The sequence below is a fragment of the Rattus norvegicus genome, chromosome 3, assembly GCF_021556685.1.
Source record: "Rattus norvegicus strain SHRSP/BbbUtx chromosome 3, alternate assembly SHRSP_T2T, whole genome shotgun sequence".
Classification (NCBI taxonomy): Eukaryota; Metazoa; Chordata; class Mammalia; order Rodentia; family Muridae; genus Rattus; species Rattus norvegicus.
Window position 1 is genome coordinate 56,350,865 of NC_141536.1, and position 17,364 is coordinate 56,368,228.

Sequence of the window (17,364 nt, forward strand, 5' to 3'; positions counted from 1 at the left end):
CCTTCTGCTCCAAAGTAAAGCCATGCACTAAAACACAAATTGCCATTTTGCACGATTTCAACTTTCCTTAATTCTCCATGTGTGTGAACAACTAAATTCTAATTCAGAAAACGTCTCCCTTACTTTTGCAACCACTCCTCTCTTTCCTCTCCAGCTCCATTTTGCCCAATCAATTTCTCTTCTTCCTGAAGCCAGATGCCATGTTTTGTCCACTCTTGCAATGGACTCTGTCTTCTCGCGGGCACTTCATCTTAAAAGTCACCAACCAGAGCAGCAGGCCTTGACTCCTCCTCAAAATCTCCAAAGTACCTGTTGATAGTCCCACCGAGGCTCCCCACAACCCTGACATCGCCTTCCTTGCTGTCCCGCTCCTAGCCAAGTGCTTCCAGTCCCGCTGTGGGTTGGGGGCCTTGCAGCAGCCGGGCTCTGAGACTTCGAGCCCCGGCCTCCCCACTGGGCACAGGGCCGGGCGTGCCGGGAGGCTGGCGGGCCGGCGGTTCCGCGCTCGGAGGTAGGTGGTGCTGTTGCCGCGACGTCTTCCTCATTGGCGCCGCGCGGAGAGGCGGAATGTTCAACTCCTGACTCCGGCGGAAGCGTGGGAGCCGCGCGGGCCGCTGTCCCCGACCCCGGCCTCTGCTCGCGCCCGGCCCGGGAGCAAGGTAAGGGCCGCGGGGGACCCGGGAGGCGGGAGGGAACTCCGCTGGAGGACCGGCGGCACCGAGGCCTGCGGGGCCGGGGCAGCGCGGCTGTGGGAGGCCGAGGCTCGGCGGGAGGCTGTCCTCGGCTCGCCCCCCGGTGCCCTGGAGCCCTGCGGCCCCCTAGCCCTCAGCCCCCTGCCGCTGCGCCAAGGACGGCTTGGGCATGTCCGGGCCGGTCTCGCGGGTCACTCGGTGCCCGGAAGAGTTCGGCCTGGCACAGCTCGCGGCGACCGCCGGGAACCTGCGTTGGCTGCCCTTCCCGAGCACCCTCGCCTTCCGTGGGAGCACACGCGGGTGTCGCAGGCGCGGGGATCCATACCCGGCTGGGCTCTGAGTGACCCGGGCCGCAGCCACGCCTCGCCCCGTGTGTGACAGCTCTCGGAAAAAACTTTTAATTCTAAACTGCCCAGATGACATGGAACTGCCTAAAAAAAAAAAAACAATGGCACGTTATTGTTGGGTTGCTGAAAATGTATGTTTCTCATGCGCCTGGAGATCCTGCATAAGCACTGTTTATGGAGAACATAATTACTATTTTTGTTAGTTTCGTTAATAACGAAAGTACACCATTTGGTGGCCCGTTCCAGCGATTTCACAATAAGCAGCCTTCATTAATAATGCGTGTGAGATCCCTCTTCCAGAATGGATTGAGGACATCTGAGTTCCGATTGCTATTAAAGTGGGTTCCTGTTTTACCCTTGAAGTGGTTGTAGCGAATCTTCTGGTCTTCTTGACCGTAGATGAAACCAACTGCCAATGTTCAGTGGATCCAAACCTTCCAAAACATTTAACGATAAAAATAAACAAATGATTCAAGACCAGACCTCTTTGTCATAGGCCTGTCTCTACTGTGAAAATTTCATTCCTTTTTGATTTTTTTTTAAAAAGTGACGGCTGCATTTTAATTATGGTTTTGGTCGTTCATAGAGTCTTTGTTTTAGATTTCTGCTACAATAGCCAGAGATTTGGGAGATTGCAAATGAACATGAATTTAGCTTGTTTGGAATGAGGGAATTAAGAGAGAAAAATGGGTCTTTTCGAGCACTGTTTATTTAGTCTTTTACAATATAATTTCGACAAAAACTTTTGGGGATTGCTTTTTTTTTTAAACTATGCAAGTCAAAAGTTTAAGTGGGAAACGTTTTGTTGTCTAAGAAAGCAAGCAACTGATGTTTTAAAAGTTTTTCTTGAGGGGAAGAGGGGGATACAGAAGAACACATTAAGGGAAATAATAACCGACCGAATATTAAGCACACAGATTTAGATCTAAAAATGGATGGTCAAAGATCTTGGGAACTGAGGGACCTTCTTGCCAAATAAGGAAACTTGGCAGGCTGGGCTGTGTATTTTAAGTTAGGGCAGAGTGAGTGCTATTGGCAATACATTGGACCACTGCCTATCATGTGAGCTGTGCAGTGAAACTGAGTCTTAGAGGCCTCTGGAATGACAGGCAGGACTTACGAAGGGTGTGGAGTGAATCATTGGATCATCAGAGGAGACACTGGAGAAGTGACAGGGACGTTTTGTAAAGTAGGTCAGATAAAACTCTCGGTGTGCCCAGCAGAAGCAGAATTCACGGTGGGTCTTAGAACTTGACATGGTCAGGGAAGAGTCCGTGAGTTCTGTTAGGCTGGTAAAAGGAATTTGTGGTAACACAGTACTGTTGGAACAAGCAAGCCTCTGTGCCCTCGGGTGTTGGGAATAGAAGTTTGGATCCTATTTTATTCTACCCTGCACAGATGGGACAAGATGGGGGACTGTTCTATCTAAACACAAGAGCAAGAGCTGAGACACCTTCCGTCTTACTGTGGGGAAGTTTAGGCTACTTCCTTTGTGGCTGTTGAGCACAGAAATCAACAGAGTTCCAGCGCTAAGCAAAACATTCTTACCTGTGCAGGCAGGAGAGCCATCAGTGCCAGAGCCTAATGTCTGGGCTGATAATACAGGGTTTTTGTGTCAGACCCTCTGAGAGACAGCTGAAACATTGAGTGGCAGGAGTTGAATAATCCCAGCACAGTAAAGGACTGAGAACAGGGAGCCATACACTTGATACTTAACCCCGTTGGCACCATTGCCAATAGAAAATTAAAGCCTCTAATGTGTGGACAGTAAGTAATCCACTCATTATGGTAACAAGAAATGGGTCTGTTTAGAGAAAAGAAAAAAAGGGGGGGTGGTGGATTAGGAGGCAGTCAATGATGGAGAAAAAAAGGCCATGGACGAAAAGGAGGTGACCCAAGTTGAATTCCGGTTGTGTCATTTGTAAGTTGGGCTTGGCTCACTTTTATAACCTTGGGGGGCAGTAATACCTGCTTCCCCAGGGAGAGGTCTGTGAGACAGCATGTGGAAATGCTTGGGCTTGTTCCTGAAGCTCCACCTGTCATGACTGAGTGCAGAGAGGGCTTCCCCGCATTTCCTAAGCTGATTGCTTGCCTCACACAGTCAAGGCTTGCCTACTGTAGTTTGCCTTGTTGCTCTCACACTAAGTGGGCATGCCGAGATTAGATGGGGGTCCTTCCTAACCACTCCTCTCTTGCGTGTAAAGGTTTCCAAAGCTACTCTGTATGTGGCTTTGTAAAACTATGTGTCGGGGAAGAATCTGAAAATGAACACACGTAAGTGTATAGATGACGAATTTTGAAGTTAGGAGAATACAGATAGACAGGCTATGACCAGAAGCCTGGGCTAAGGTCCCTGGGAACCATTTGTAAGCACATCTTGTGTTCAGGATCTATCACTCCTCTCTGGACTTTACATAGGAAACCTTAAAAGGGAAGGAACACATTAATCTCTTGGTCCTGGAGTAGATATTACTTATTAACCTTTTCTTACAAAATATCCTACTGTGACAGAGGAGTATGTCCCCTTAAAGGTCTGCAGATAGACCCATAAGCACTTCTACTGTAGGCAAACATTTGCTTTAAAAAAAATCTTTCATTTAATCTTGAAAACCCACGTGGACTTTTCAGTCTCTTCTTCTCACCCTTGTCTTAATCAAACTGAGCAAACCAATATAAACAGACTCATTTATTCCTCCAAATCTTAAAGTCAGATGTATGCTGTAGGACTCACTGACTTTCTCTGTGCTGCTGTCTACTGCATACCTGGGAGTAAGCGCACAGGAAGAAGGGATGGGCCCTGTTAGCCTCCAGTCTGATGGAAGAGGTAATGCGATTCTGTTTTGCTAGGGAAAGTCTTGAATTAGAGCATCGTCCCAGGAGTAGGTGTAATCTGCATATCCTTATGGTCAAGGGCTCTTTGCTTTGGGGAATAGGAGAGAAGTGTACGAGACAGGCACTGGAATGTGGACCTCTCCAACCATGTGAGAAGAATTTCAAGATGGTGGCCCAAGGACTCTTATTATTTCTTTTTTATTTCGGAGATGTAGATCCCCTCATGTTTACTGTAGGTGCATGACTGCATCTCCAGTAAAGGAAGACCGGCAGCCAGCACTTCATGCTAGTCTGGTTAGTCATCATGCTAGTAAGGCTGAAGCGAACCTTCCAGACGCATCCTTTCTTTCCTCAGTGATGCAAGTCTCCACTCCTCCCCCACACCACACACACACCTTCCGTTGAACACACAGGGATGTGTCACTCCCTACTGAGAGGGAAGAATATCTTCTTGTGGGCTACTAGCCCTTCTTTAATTTGTACCTCGGATAATTCTGCCTCTTACTCAGCCCAGCATCATACAGGTCTTGCTCTTGGCTCATTTTAATATCCCCGTGTCTGTCTTATCCTTCATCTTCCTTCAGACGACCAGGTTCTGACCTGCCTGTCGGCCCTCGTTAGGAAGCATTCCTTGTAGGTAATCAGTCTCGGACTGTACCTGGTTTGTCAGAAGCTGGGCTGGTTGGGTATTTCCTATTTGACAGGGACAGTTCTGTGGTAGAGAACTGTGCAGCAAATCCCCAGGATGAGTGGGAAGCTGGTTTAGGAAGTAGGCCTCCTCCCCAGAAGTGCAGCACCCCAGCAGCCTGTGCATTCTTCTAGGCAGCCCCAGAATCTTCGTCTTCCTGTTTCCCCTCTTTAATGGATAGCAGTCTCACCTCTTCTCTCTTTTCCACCCTCCCCCCACCATACACACCTCCACCTATGGTCCAGGACATGGAAGCCCTGGGTCTTGTCTCCTAGTTGGAGGAGACACAAGGCGCATTCCACACAGTATCACCCACCAACCACTTCCCTGGTTCTTAACTTCTTTTATGTCTGCTAACAGCATTCCTGGCAAGGAAACCTGCCAAGGGGGGGTTGATTTTTCATTTATTGGAATATTAGTGGATGAATAAGAACACTTCGTTTAACCAGCTTGTTTTTATTTTAACCTTTGCTCCAACTAGAGAATCATATTACTTATATGGTAAGGCGCAGATAGAGAGGGGAATTGTCTGTTCTCGTTTAGACTCCTATTTAAAGTTGGATTTTTCTCAGATGCCATGCTGGAAGAAGTCCTATTTCCTGGGTCCAAGCTATTTTATGCCATGGTCTGCTTTTCTGAAAGCAATTTTGAAGGCAATAGCAGCATAGGCACGGTTCTAGTTAGTTTTGTTCACAAACTTAGTCTTGAACCTTTTGTTATTAATGATTTTCTTTTTAAAAAGAAGGACACAGAGCAGTCTGTCAGGAATTGACCCTTTAAATCTCTGGTCCTGACATTATGAAGAAATACATCAAACCAAAGCTTTTTCCATTCTTTAACAAACAAAGCAAAACCCAGAATTCTTAACATATATATATATATATATATATATATATTCTAATTCCAAACAGTGAAGTACATGAGGATGAGATGTTTTGATTCTTTTATTTACTGAGCTGTATGAAGAAATAAAATACACGTCAGAGCAAGGTTTGTTAGAGGATGAGGGTACTTTTGAGAAATCATCTTTAACTTTTTAAATTTTATTTATTATGTGTACATGTTTGAACATGCACAGTGCATAGAGGTCAGAGGACAACTCCTGGGAGTCAGCTCTCTTCTACCCTGTGCGTGCGTTCCTGGGCCAGTCTCAGACTTGGTGGCAAGGCTTTTACCTGCTGAGCCATCTTTCTGGCCCCCAAATCCTTTCTTCTTTTCTGCTACCTTCCTTGTGTATGTGTGGTATATGTGTATATGTATGGTATATGTGGTATATGTGTATGTATGTAATGTGTGGTATATATGTATGTGTGGTATATGTGTATGTGTGGTGTATATGTATGTGTATGTATGTGTGGTGTATGTGTATATGTGGTATATGTGTGTGTATGTGTGGTATCTGTGTATGTGTGGTGTATGTGTGATATGTATGTATGTGTGTGTATGTGTGGTGTGTGTGTATGTGTGGTGTGTGTGTATGTGTGGTATATGTGTATGTGTATGTGTATGTAGTATATGTGTATGTGTGTGTATGTATGTGGTATACTTGTATGTGTGTGTATGGTATATGTGTATGTATGGTATACATATATGTGTATACGTGTGTGATATATGTGTATGTGAGATATATATATATATACACATAGATATAGATATAGATATATGTAGATATATAGGCAAGTGCATGCAGAGGCCAGAGGAAGATATTTGGTGTCTAGCTCTTTTTAAAAAAAGCTTGTCTCTTTTTTTTGAGACAAGTTCTTTTACTGAATCTGAAGACTGACTGGCCAGAGAGCTCCCAGAATCCCCCAGGTCTTTACCCTCCAGGTTCCCACACCTCTAGTATTGGGATTACAGGTATACATTGCTATGTATGACTTTTATATACATGCCAGGTATTTGAACTCAGCTTCTCTTGTTTGCACAGCAAGTAATCTTACCCACTGAACCATCTCTTCAGCCTGAGAAATCTCTTTAAAAGTTTATCTTGATCATAATGACACAAATTCATTTTTCTTCTTATGCTGTGCCAGAAAGAAACATACTGTGAAGACAAAAGGAAAGTATAAATTATGGATAGAAAAAGGAAATATAAAAGTCAGAAATATCCAAAAGAGAGAAACCCAGAGAAATTCCAAAAACTTTATTTATAAAGTTAATTAAAAATATTTTCATTATGCTGTGGAGGCATTTAATAAAACAGGCTAGAGTTTTCTTGAGCTAGGTGGCTTTGTGCAATGAACAGATAACATAAGGAAGAAGACAATGGCCCTGTGGAAGGCGGACTCTTTGGGACACCACCAAAGCAAGTGCTATGACTGAGTAAAAACATCTAGAAATACTAATATCTAAAAAGTGCAAAGGAAAAATGTGTTTTAGTAACTTAAATAGGATCCATCTCTATGAAAAACAGTTTGAAAGGAAAAAGTTATAATTATAGCTAGAACTAGACATGTTGGTATATATCTTCAACTTGGCACTTGGGAAGCAGAAGCGGGGGATCACAAGTTTAAGGCTAGCCTGGACAACATAGCAAGACCTTGTCTCAGAAATAAATAGGTATTCCTCATTAGTAAGATAGATCTTGCAAAGTGACCCAACTCCCAAAATAGAGAGCAAACAAAAGCCTGAGAAGAAATTAAGACACGTAAACACAGATGAAAAGGATTTAGGAATCGAGGTGTCATTAATTTGTTAATGTCTGTGTAGCAAAAGTGATTGAAATATAAAAGAAAGCAATGTTGAAAATGGGAAAACAAACCTGATTGTAAGGGCTGAAATATTTGGCTAAGCAAGGCCTCAAAGTCATAGCAGCAGCTAGAAAGCCATAATTTCCACCTGTTATGTGCAAATTCTTCGCTGGACTCTGGGTGAGGTCTTTCTATAACTCCTCTGCTTCTCTGGGCAGAGCAGGCCTTGGGGAGGACTGTGGGAAGTGTGAATTGCCTAGAACATAGTCCTCCGTCTGGGCTCAGACAGCTGGCACTTTGGATCTGCTACTCTCTTGCTACTTAGAAGTAACACTTTCCAGTGACTTGGGTCAAACCCTGCACTCATGATCACTTTGGGCCTGTGAAATGGAAGTGACTTTAAAATTCTTCTTTATGAGGAAAGGTGACTATTTCGAGAGAGCAGGAAGCAGAGTTTAACTCAGTCTTGTCTAATTTAACAGCTTTGCTGATCAGATGTTAGAAGTCTGAGTAGTCCTGTTGCTGTGTTGTTGTTGTTGCTGCTGTTTTTATTTTAAATTTGTGACAAAAATTGAGTAGGGGGAATAGAAATGGGCAACTGGCTTAAGATCAATGCCAATTTGAAAAAGCAAAGAGACAAATAAAGACCATAAGTTAAGACTCATAAGTTAAGTCCTGATCCTAGCCCCTTTTTTGAAAACACGGGAAACTTTTAAAAGTTAAAAAAAATCCATTTAAGGTCTTTCTGCCTGTATATGGCTTGTATAATTAACTAATAATATTGTATATGCTTTTATCAGTTTAGTTCATAGTTAAACTTATTCTTGTATTTTTAATTTAGGGACATTTTAAAAATCACTGAGTTTTGGCTACTGCCCAAATAAGCAAGTTTAGCCAACTTGCTACTGTACTCTAATTTGTGACCCCTTCTGTCCTGTTTTCTGTGAGAGTCCTGTTCTGGGTCCACCTGCAGTGTTGTGTGATTGCCCGTCTTCAAACGCAGTGGGTTGAACATGTTGTACTCGATCTTCGTAAGCAGATGGGTGTAGACGGACAGCTCCCCTGGTCTAGACAGTAGAGATATGTCTGAAAAGCTGGAGCATAATTTGATCAGGTCCTGATGCTATAATTGATCAGCATCTCACCCCAGATGCTCTAAAACAACTCAGGCTTCCTCCTTCTCCTCAGATGTTGTGATCTTCTTTAAATAGTGACTTAAAGTGAAAGGGAAAGCAATTTACATATATATAGTCTGACATACATATATACATACATACACATCATGCATATGCATGAGCAAAACATGCATGTGCACACATAAATGCGTGTGTGTGCGTGTGTATGGGGGGTAGGAAGCTCAATTTTCCAACTGAAGTGTATGAGCCTGTCTGAGCTCACTGGAATTTAAACCTGTGCTGAGACACTCTACATTGTTGATCTCTTCAGAAAGAATGAATTTATTTTTTACACTGTCAGTAAAATGTCCAAATAATTGCATAGTTCATTCATGTAGAGCCAGTTCCCAAATGGCAGGGTGTGTTGCAACACGAGTAACTAACTGTTCTGGAAGGATGTGCCCTGCCTGTGGTCTGGTGTGGTGGCCACAGCCAAGGGTACTGGCCAGTCGTTTCAGGTTAATTCTTATTGATCTCATCATCCTGCTCTGTTTTGGAAAGGGTTTCTCCACCCCTCCTCTAATTCAATCCAAAGCGAGAAGCACCCAGTACTGGAGGTGCCAAGGTTCCCAAGAAGCTTGGGGAAGCTTCTCAAAATGGAATTGGGTTTAGAATCCTCTTTAGGGACTTGTAAAGAGTGGCAGGTAGGAGCTAGAATGGAAAAATTAACTAAAACCTATCAACGGAACAAATAGTTTGGAGTGGAGAAGGTGTGTACCGTGTGCTTGGTTATAAGGGAGGTGCCGAGTTCCTAGAGAGAAAGGAGTTTTGTGTTTAGAGAGTTTGTGTTCTGGCCGGAATTTGATGAGAATAGATAAAGGGAGAGTGTAGTTTCTCATATGGGCTTCAAAATCATGGTTAGGGAGGTTTGCTGCGGGGGGGAGAGGAGTATTAGGGGTGGGATGGCTGGGTGGAGAGGGGTATTAGGGGTGGGTTTCCTGGGTGGAGATAGGGATTTGAAGCAGGTCTATCCCCTGCACCAAGCATGGAGATGCAGGTAAGGTCAGCACAGAAGGGGACCTTAGATGGCAGCGCTTCATGCTCATTTGAGAAAAAGCCTTGAAATGAGCATGGTGCAGTCTTAAAGGAACACCACCAGACAACTGCCATTCAAAGATGTAAGATAAAGGTGGGAACTGAGCGTCTTGCCAGTGAAGGAAAGAATTCATCTGTAAGACCCCTCTAATAAAAGGCAAAGTTCTACAGAGAAATGACTCTAAAAGTTTTCAGAAAAAAAATATAAAGAGGTTTAGGCATCAGGGTAGCATCATAACGTAGTGACGTTAGAAGTGAGGAGAGGGACTAAAGACATGGCTCAGCGATTACGGTATTTGTTATCTTTCAGAGGACATGGGTTCATTCCCTGCACCCACGTGGTTACTAACAACTGTCAATAACTAATCCCAGAGGACCTGACGCCTTCTTCTGAATGCTGCAGGCACTGGGCATGTACATGGGGCACAGTCATACACACAGGCAAAACACTCATGCACATTAAAAAAAGAATCATTGAGAAAAAGAAAGAAAGAAATGAGATGAGGGGGCCGGAGAGATGGCTCAGCAGGTAAGGGCACTTGCTTCTTTTGCAGAGGACGCAAGTTCAGTTCTCACATCCACATGGTGGCCTCTGCTCAGGGAGCCAGTTGGCGATGTGTGTTGTCAAGGTGCAGAAGTAAACCAAGAAGGAGAAGCTGAAGATACAGGGGCAGGGTTTTCCTCAGAGGCTGAAAGAGAAGGAAGGTCTTTGAATAGCAGATGAAATTCCAGTTACAGTCAGGCCTGGGGAGCAGCCATTCCAGCCAGACTGAATCAAGAGGAAGTGTTTAGAAAGAATGTCTCCATGAAAACCAATGTCCTCCTTCCTCCGGGGATCAGAGGGTGAGGAAGGAAGAAGCTGGTGTTTTTTAACTTTGTTGAGCACTTTGTAATTCCTGGGGGGATTAGATGAGTTGGTTAAGTTCATCAGAAGTATAAAACGCTAAACCAGCAACAGAAGACAAGAGCAGGGCAACGAATAACTCCAGGAACAGCAAAAAGTTATCCAAGTAAAATGCAGTCATTGCTGCGCGGCAGTGCTGGGAATAATATTGACTTTGCAAGGCTACTATAAACCGTGACTGTTGATTTAGCCAACTGCTCAAGGTGTAAACAGAGGTTAGACCAGTGTGGAATGAACGGAGGTGAAGGATGGTGTGTAAGAACCGAATCTCCCTTTCCCAGGGAATGGTTAATAACAAGATCTAAAGTGGGAAAAGCAAGAAGCAACAGTGTTCAAACACATGACTTAGAAATGTGAGCAAGAGGAGGAGCTTCTCGAAGGAGCTGCTATGAGTTTGCTCTCGCAGCCATCAGAGTTGAGAGGGGGAAGAGGCAGGCAGTGGATCTCCAATGTATAAGCTTCATGGTTGCATTTCAGTTCTTACACTTGGGTAAAATTAATTACAGAAGCATAGACTTACCCATCCTCTGCTGTGGAGAGCTAGCATAGAGTGGTTGACGTTTGTTGTGCGAGCTTTTCTGCACATGCTGTCTGTGTTTGTCTGGCACATTCTCTTATATTTTCTATAAACCTTCCTTTCTACAGTTAGCTGGATTGTAGTGAGTCTGTCTGGAAAATCACCGAATTAAACGCAGCCACAGGCTGCGTCTGTGTTCCTCACAGCCATTCTCCTCCCTCTGTTTTCTTGTCAACGCAGCCAGCCCTCTAAACATTACAAGCTCTAAACAGTAGAGGATAAACAAATCCTTCGTTTTTGTTTCTTGCCTTCTCCCCAAAGTGGAGCAGACTTGGACTTCGCAATAAGAAATCAACATTCTTCAGTGAGCCGATGTTCCGAAAATGGAACGGCTGAGGCAGCTGTGCACAGAGCTCTCGGAGCCCCCTGTGTGTGTGTCTCCCTAAAGAGCTCCAAGTTGTCGATGGAGAAACTGAACTCATAGTGGTCCACACTGCTCCCTTCTACCTTTTATTTGGGAAGAGAAAAAAAAATGGAGGCTTCGTAGAAAATGGCCAGGATAGTAAAAAGCTCAGGCTCCTTTCTGATTTGTGGCTCTCAACTCTGTCATGGTGCTTTCTCCCGCTCACACACTTGAGTCCCCTTCTCGTGTGCTTCTCGTGGTGTCAAAATCATCAAGTAGGTTGCAGGCGCCATATTTCCATATATCTAAATATTTATAGAGGGTAAATGCAGAATGTGATTGTATGTTGTGTTTCATCCCAGATGCCTTTAAGTTCTTACAGAGATCTTGTTGTTTGTTAAGTGTTTCACGGTGGTGACCGTCAGGAGCATGAACCAGGCGCGTTGTTGTTTGCTCCATGATTATAACATTGTGGTTCACAGAGGCAGGAAGGGTGCACATGCAGATTCTTTTATGCTGCCTGTAGCTTCTTACGCTTGCTCAAAAGCTTGCTCCACCGGTTGTGTGTTTCAGGTTTTGTTCTTCCTGATAATTTATGGTTTGGAATAGTGGATTAAGAATGAACACTTACCTGGGGAAGAGTAAGGACGAGTCGATCATAGACAATCACCCTGTGGTAATCTTGGGAGGGGTCATCTGTTCCTCAGGAAACAAGCATAATATTTTTTTAAACATCTTTGGCAGTATTCCTTGGATGACTTAATATACTGTAATCAGGGACAACGTCTCTTAGACAATCGGTTCTGCTATGGCGTGTAGTCTGGTGAGACAAGTTTGGAAGCCCTTGGCCAGGTTTCCTTTCACCCCAAGTGAAGGCTTGTTTAGAGTCTAAACACTGCATGTGCGTTTACTTTGCAGCGTTCGGGCTGCAGTGGTGCCAGGGTGCTCAGGGACTTAGGCTGTGTGTGTTTCCCGTGAGGCAAGGGCAGCACGGAGAGCCGGCGCGCTGCGCATGCCAGAAGAGCTATGCAAGCTTGCTGTTGAAAGCATGGTTTCTGTGTGTCAGGCCTTTCTGGTAGGAGACCTGGTGACACAGTAGCCTTTAGGCAGAGCTCCTGAGGATGTGTAGGAAGCACTGTAATAGGTTTTTGGGGGGAAATCTGAGTCATTTCTAAGCCTGGATAAGCTGCTGTTGAGTTTTGCGCTGACTGCCAGGGTGAGTGCTTTCATTTCGACTTGTTTGCCTTGCATCTCTTTCTGAAGCCCTCGGGTCTCTCTGGAAGTTTCGCAGGACTTGTTATAAATATCTAGTGCACGACTCGGATTTATTTGTGATTCAGCATTTTCTTCTCCTTTCTCTCTCCAGGTTTTGTGGACGTTTACTACTTGGTCATTATGAGATGTCGTCTCTCGGTGCCTCCTTTGTGCAAATTAAATTTGACGACTTGCAGTTTTTTGAAAACTGCGGTGGAGGAAGTTTCGGGAGTGTTTATCGAGCCAAATGGATATCCCAGGACAAGGAGGTGGCTGTGAAGAAGTTACTCAAAATAGAGAAAGAGGTAAGATCTTCTGCTGCCAGAGTCTCTCACAACAGCTCTTATATAATCCTTTCAGCCTAGAGTTAGAGGGTCACAGAGCTGGGAAGGATCTAGCAGGTCCTTTGGGGCTAGTCCATGAGGCGCCTTCCCAATTTCCATTCTGGGAACCCCATAAATAGAAAATATTGCACTGTGTGCTTTAGGGTCGAGCTCTACTAAGGGTCATCTGAAGCTAGAAGATTTCTTTCCATGGTAAGCCCGTGTTTTCTGAGCTGGCTGGCCTACAGAAACAGGCGGGTTTGAGTTTTTTCACTTCTTCAGGGGAACCAGGAGGGGGCAGTAAAGAGTAAGAGGTAATAATTTCATTGCTTACCAGTTTCAACCCCTTGCATTGGGGGTGGTCCCTCTTGGTGCTTTTGAAAAAATAAGAGTATTATTTCTCAACTGATCTAAGTGATGCTAGCTTCTTGGGTTTCACCTCCACAGGCTCACAGGGGTGCGTTTTGTGCAATAAAGAATTAGGCTCCAGATAGTGTCGTCTTACCTTGTGAAATCAGAATAAGGTCTTGGCTTTGAGAGTCTGGCACTTGTGTTGAAGTAGATGAGCCCTGAACTTAGATTCTTCATCTTTTATAGGAATGTGACACACACACACGCACGTGCACACACACACCGCTGCCACCACTGTATTCAGTGTGGTGCCTCAAGAGTTAAATGATTTGTAAAGCTGACCCACGAGAGTTAAGCCTTTGTAACTCTTTACTTCTGAAAATTTATGAGCCATCTATGAGCCATGTTAATGTTTCAATACATGACTGCATTGTGTGCTTAAGTCATTATATCCATTATCCTGTTTACATTTCTTTTACAACGTAAACATTCAAATGTCTTTGGCCTTTTGAAATGTACAGTATATTACCACTATCTGTAGTGGTCCTGCTGCTGGCTTTTAACACCTTCCCTCTCATGCTCATCTTGCTCCCCAAGTGATCTTACTGTTAACTGCCACCAGCAACTACCCTGGCTGAGGAGAGATGAGAGCTTAGTGCTAGCCTTGCAAGCGCCCTCTCAGCTCTGGCTGGAGCTCATCAGCCAGCTCACCCAGTGTTGAAACCATGACACTGGCACTGAGGTGTCTCTACTGTGGGCTGTCTATGTGTTTTTCACGAAGCAGAAGGGTACTAGTAAAGACCAACCCTTACATTAGAACCATTTCTGACACCAAACTCTTATCTGGTAAGTTTGCATCACTGCACCCATTTTATAGACCAGGAAACAGAGCACTGAGAGATGTATTAGCCACTCCAGTAGGAGCAGATAGAATCCAGGAGGCTGGGCTTCCTGTTCTTCAGTATTTTACCAGGAGACTAGTTGACCAGGTAAGAGTAGAAAGCAGGCCAATTCCATCCACTTATATAAGAATGTTAAAGGTAGGTCATGGCACTTGGATACAATTAGCTTCTTACATGGTTACTGGATGAGACTGGAATCTGATATTGAGGGGAAGCGTTACTTTTTACCCACTCACTTCCTACCTCCCCAGCGTATGTGCATAGGACGTGCCTTTTCCGTGGTTTGACAGGTCAGGAAAATGACATTCGAGAGCGTGGGGTGAATGCAAAGAGCTAGAAGCTGCCACATCCCGCTTCTCTATTGCAAGAGCATAACTCATAAACTGTAAGTAGGCAAAAGCAGAAGCCGCACTTCCCTCAGTGGCTGGCTGCTGTCAGAGACAGTCTTTATCCATCCCTGCAACGGCACCCCACACTGCCAGTTCCACAGGCGTTTAGTGTGAATGTCCGATGAGGCAGTGGGGGTATTCGGAAGGGAAGTGTCACCCCTTCAGAGTTGTATTTATAAGATATGTGTTGGCTGGGGCTGGGGATTTAGCTCAGTGGTAGAGCACTTACCTAGGAAGCGCAAGGCCCTGAGTTCGTTCCCAGCTCCGAAAAAAAGAACCAAAAAAAAAAAAAAAAAAAAAAGATATGTGTTGGCTACTGGCTAGGCACTTTTCAAGTGCTAAGATAAAGGTAAGGAACTCTAGAGTCTTTCCCCTGTTTGTACACTCCACCCTGTGCTTCTTGAATAGTATTTTCCCAATGAGTTTTAGAAGAGACAGACCCCTTAATAAAGTGCCTGTAACTCACTTCCCAGGACTCTGTTTTGTTAACTTAGTCAAATGTGGAGAATATATGTGCCAAATGTATTGTCACAGCTCATGTGACTCTTTGCTTAGGACATGGTGTATCCCTCTATTTTAGAAAGTATGTATTACCATTATACTGAAAGGAACAAAAACTGGTACTTACTTAAAATGTTCTTTAAAAAAAAAAACTACTTAAAGCAAACACCAAGAAAAATTATAAGACTATCACAACCTCTACAATACCACTTAAGTCTACCAGATAGGGACATTTTGTGACATCTGCCCTTCCTTATTGATTTATGTGCAGTTATAATTACTTTTAATGGCTCTGAGAATAACTACAGATGCTATGTGTGCTGAGCTCAGGATATTGAGCGGTTGTACTACTTCTTGGGATAGTCCACCTTCAGATTTTTCCACTTGTCTCAAGAGACTTTTATGGGAACTTCCCCACACAGAGTACACTCCAGGATGACAAATGTCTGTGTGTCTGTTTAGTCTGTTTTAGTCTGGAACAGTTACCCTGCCTTTCTTTGCCTTTTAAGACTTCCCCAGTCTTGAGCCGAGAACTTGTGCTTTGCAGAGTGCCCCTTGTTTTGGACCTGCGGATTTCCCCTCATGTGGTTCATGTGGTTGTGGTGGGGATGTTGTAGTGGTTGTGTGTCCTTGGTGGCTCTTGGTGTGGCGTGATGGGTATCCCTTGTCTGCCTTAGTTTTGATAATGTTACTTTTGAGCCACTCCCTGGTTACGAGCCCACCAAATTCCTCTTTAGTGAAAATGCCTATTTCTCTTTGGTAATTAGGTGTTGGGAGCTACTTTGAGGCTGTGTAAATATGTCTTCTGAGCTTAAGCATCCCTTGTTGTCTTAGATGTGACATTATGATAGTCCACTGTGCCAAGGCCAGAGGTTCCCCCCTGAGCTGTTCCCCATGTCACCTTCTCTCTCCCTGTATTTATACTGGCCTATTTGTTTGTTTATAGATCTTAAATCCCTTTACAATTCAAAGTAAATGCAATCCACTAAGTCATACACTTTCGTGTTTAAATTATGTCCAGCTTGGTAAGGAGAACTCCTTCAGGCTGGCTTCTGTGTCTTTTGGCATGCACTGTTTTCTGTGATGATCTCCTTACTTCCAGACACAGAAAGTTACCCAACTCACTTAATCCCCGTCCCACTGCTGGGCCAGCCATTTCTTCAGGAGGTCCTGAGTCAGCTCCCTGAGTTGGAGTTGCTATTTCAGAGCCAAAACGAGAGTATTTGGGGTACCTATTTTAGACTTTTTTTAAAAAGAACCTTTGTTTTTTGGTAGAAACAAAAGGGACACTTTTATTTTATTTTATTTTATTTTATTATTTTAATTATGAGAGTGTTTAGAATTTAAACTCAAGCCTCTGGGTAGACAGGTTTTCCTTTCTGGAGAAGAGTTTAGAAGAATGTAGCCAGAGAAGCTGGTCTCCAAATGCTTACTTTCTGTGTGTCAGAAGTTGTGCTTCTGAGACTTTCTAAGTCAGCTGTTGAGATGTCAGATAGGGAGTCAGAGAGTGGGCGATGGAGATACTCGGAGACAGTACTGTGGGAGTGACATCACATGCCATTCACAAAATGTTCAGAGATAACCGGAAGTGAAGTGAGGAAGACGAGTTATATAACGTATATGCTTGGTGTCTAAGTGCTGCTTTTATTTTTTCCTTGAACGTCTGTGGTTTTCTATGATTTCATGTTTTCTTTCAATATTTTATTGTGAAAAAATGGCAAAAATAAAGTAAATTTTGCAGTGAACATCCATATGCACAACATACGGAACAAGTATAGTTAGCAAGAATATGTTATCACCTGGACGGCTAGCTCTCTGCCCTCTTACTCACCCATCGGCCTGTCTGACGCATTTCATCCCAACAGCCAGCATCAGCACCCATCCCTTAAATATGCAGTACTGTTTGAGCCCAGTTGGACTTAGGTTTATTTTTTTCCCGTGGTGAAATACATGTCGCTAAGTTTTTAGAGTGGCTTGACTGTGACATATATTTACATTTCTAATCAGAAAAACACAATTTAAAAGGTACAGTTTTGCCCCCCTGTAGCACTGCCTCGGCAATTTCAGGTGAACTAAGCTTCACAGACTGTGAGTGGATCATTCCATGCTAGTTCTGCAGGTTCTCTGCACATCTCTGAAATGTGGGACATTCCTTGTCATGTTGCTGTCCCACGGCCGTGTCCACAGGCCCCAGGACTCGGCTGCTTACGTTTTCACAGATGTACTTACGGTGCGCCATTTCTTTCTGTTTGAAAATATATTTTCATTTAAGAACGTTTGCTAGAAGTACAGGAAGACGCCATGAGCGTGTCCTCTCGGCACTTGACGATTCACTTGGGTGAGACTGACCTGCTCAGGCAG

The 17,364-nt window shown here is 44.1% G+C and overlaps 1 protein-coding gene across 4 annotated transcripts in view; it reads left to right on the top strand.

Moving 5' to 3' along the window:
• The first annotated feature begins 534 nt into the window (after positions 1-534).
• The window catches only part of Map3k20 (mitogen-activated protein kinase kinase kinase 20), a 159,365-nt gene continuing 142,535 nt past the window's right edge, over positions 535-17,364 (top strand). For 2 of the 4 annotated variants that reach the window (NM_001398993.1, NM_001398994.1), the window contains 2 exon segments: positions 535-659; positions 12,650-12,842. In NM_001398993.1, coding sequence (NP_001385922.1) covers positions 12,684-12,842 — 159 coding nt within the window. In that variant the 5' untranslated portion in view covers positions 535-659; positions 12,650-12,683. 4 annotated transcript variants of the gene reach the window in all.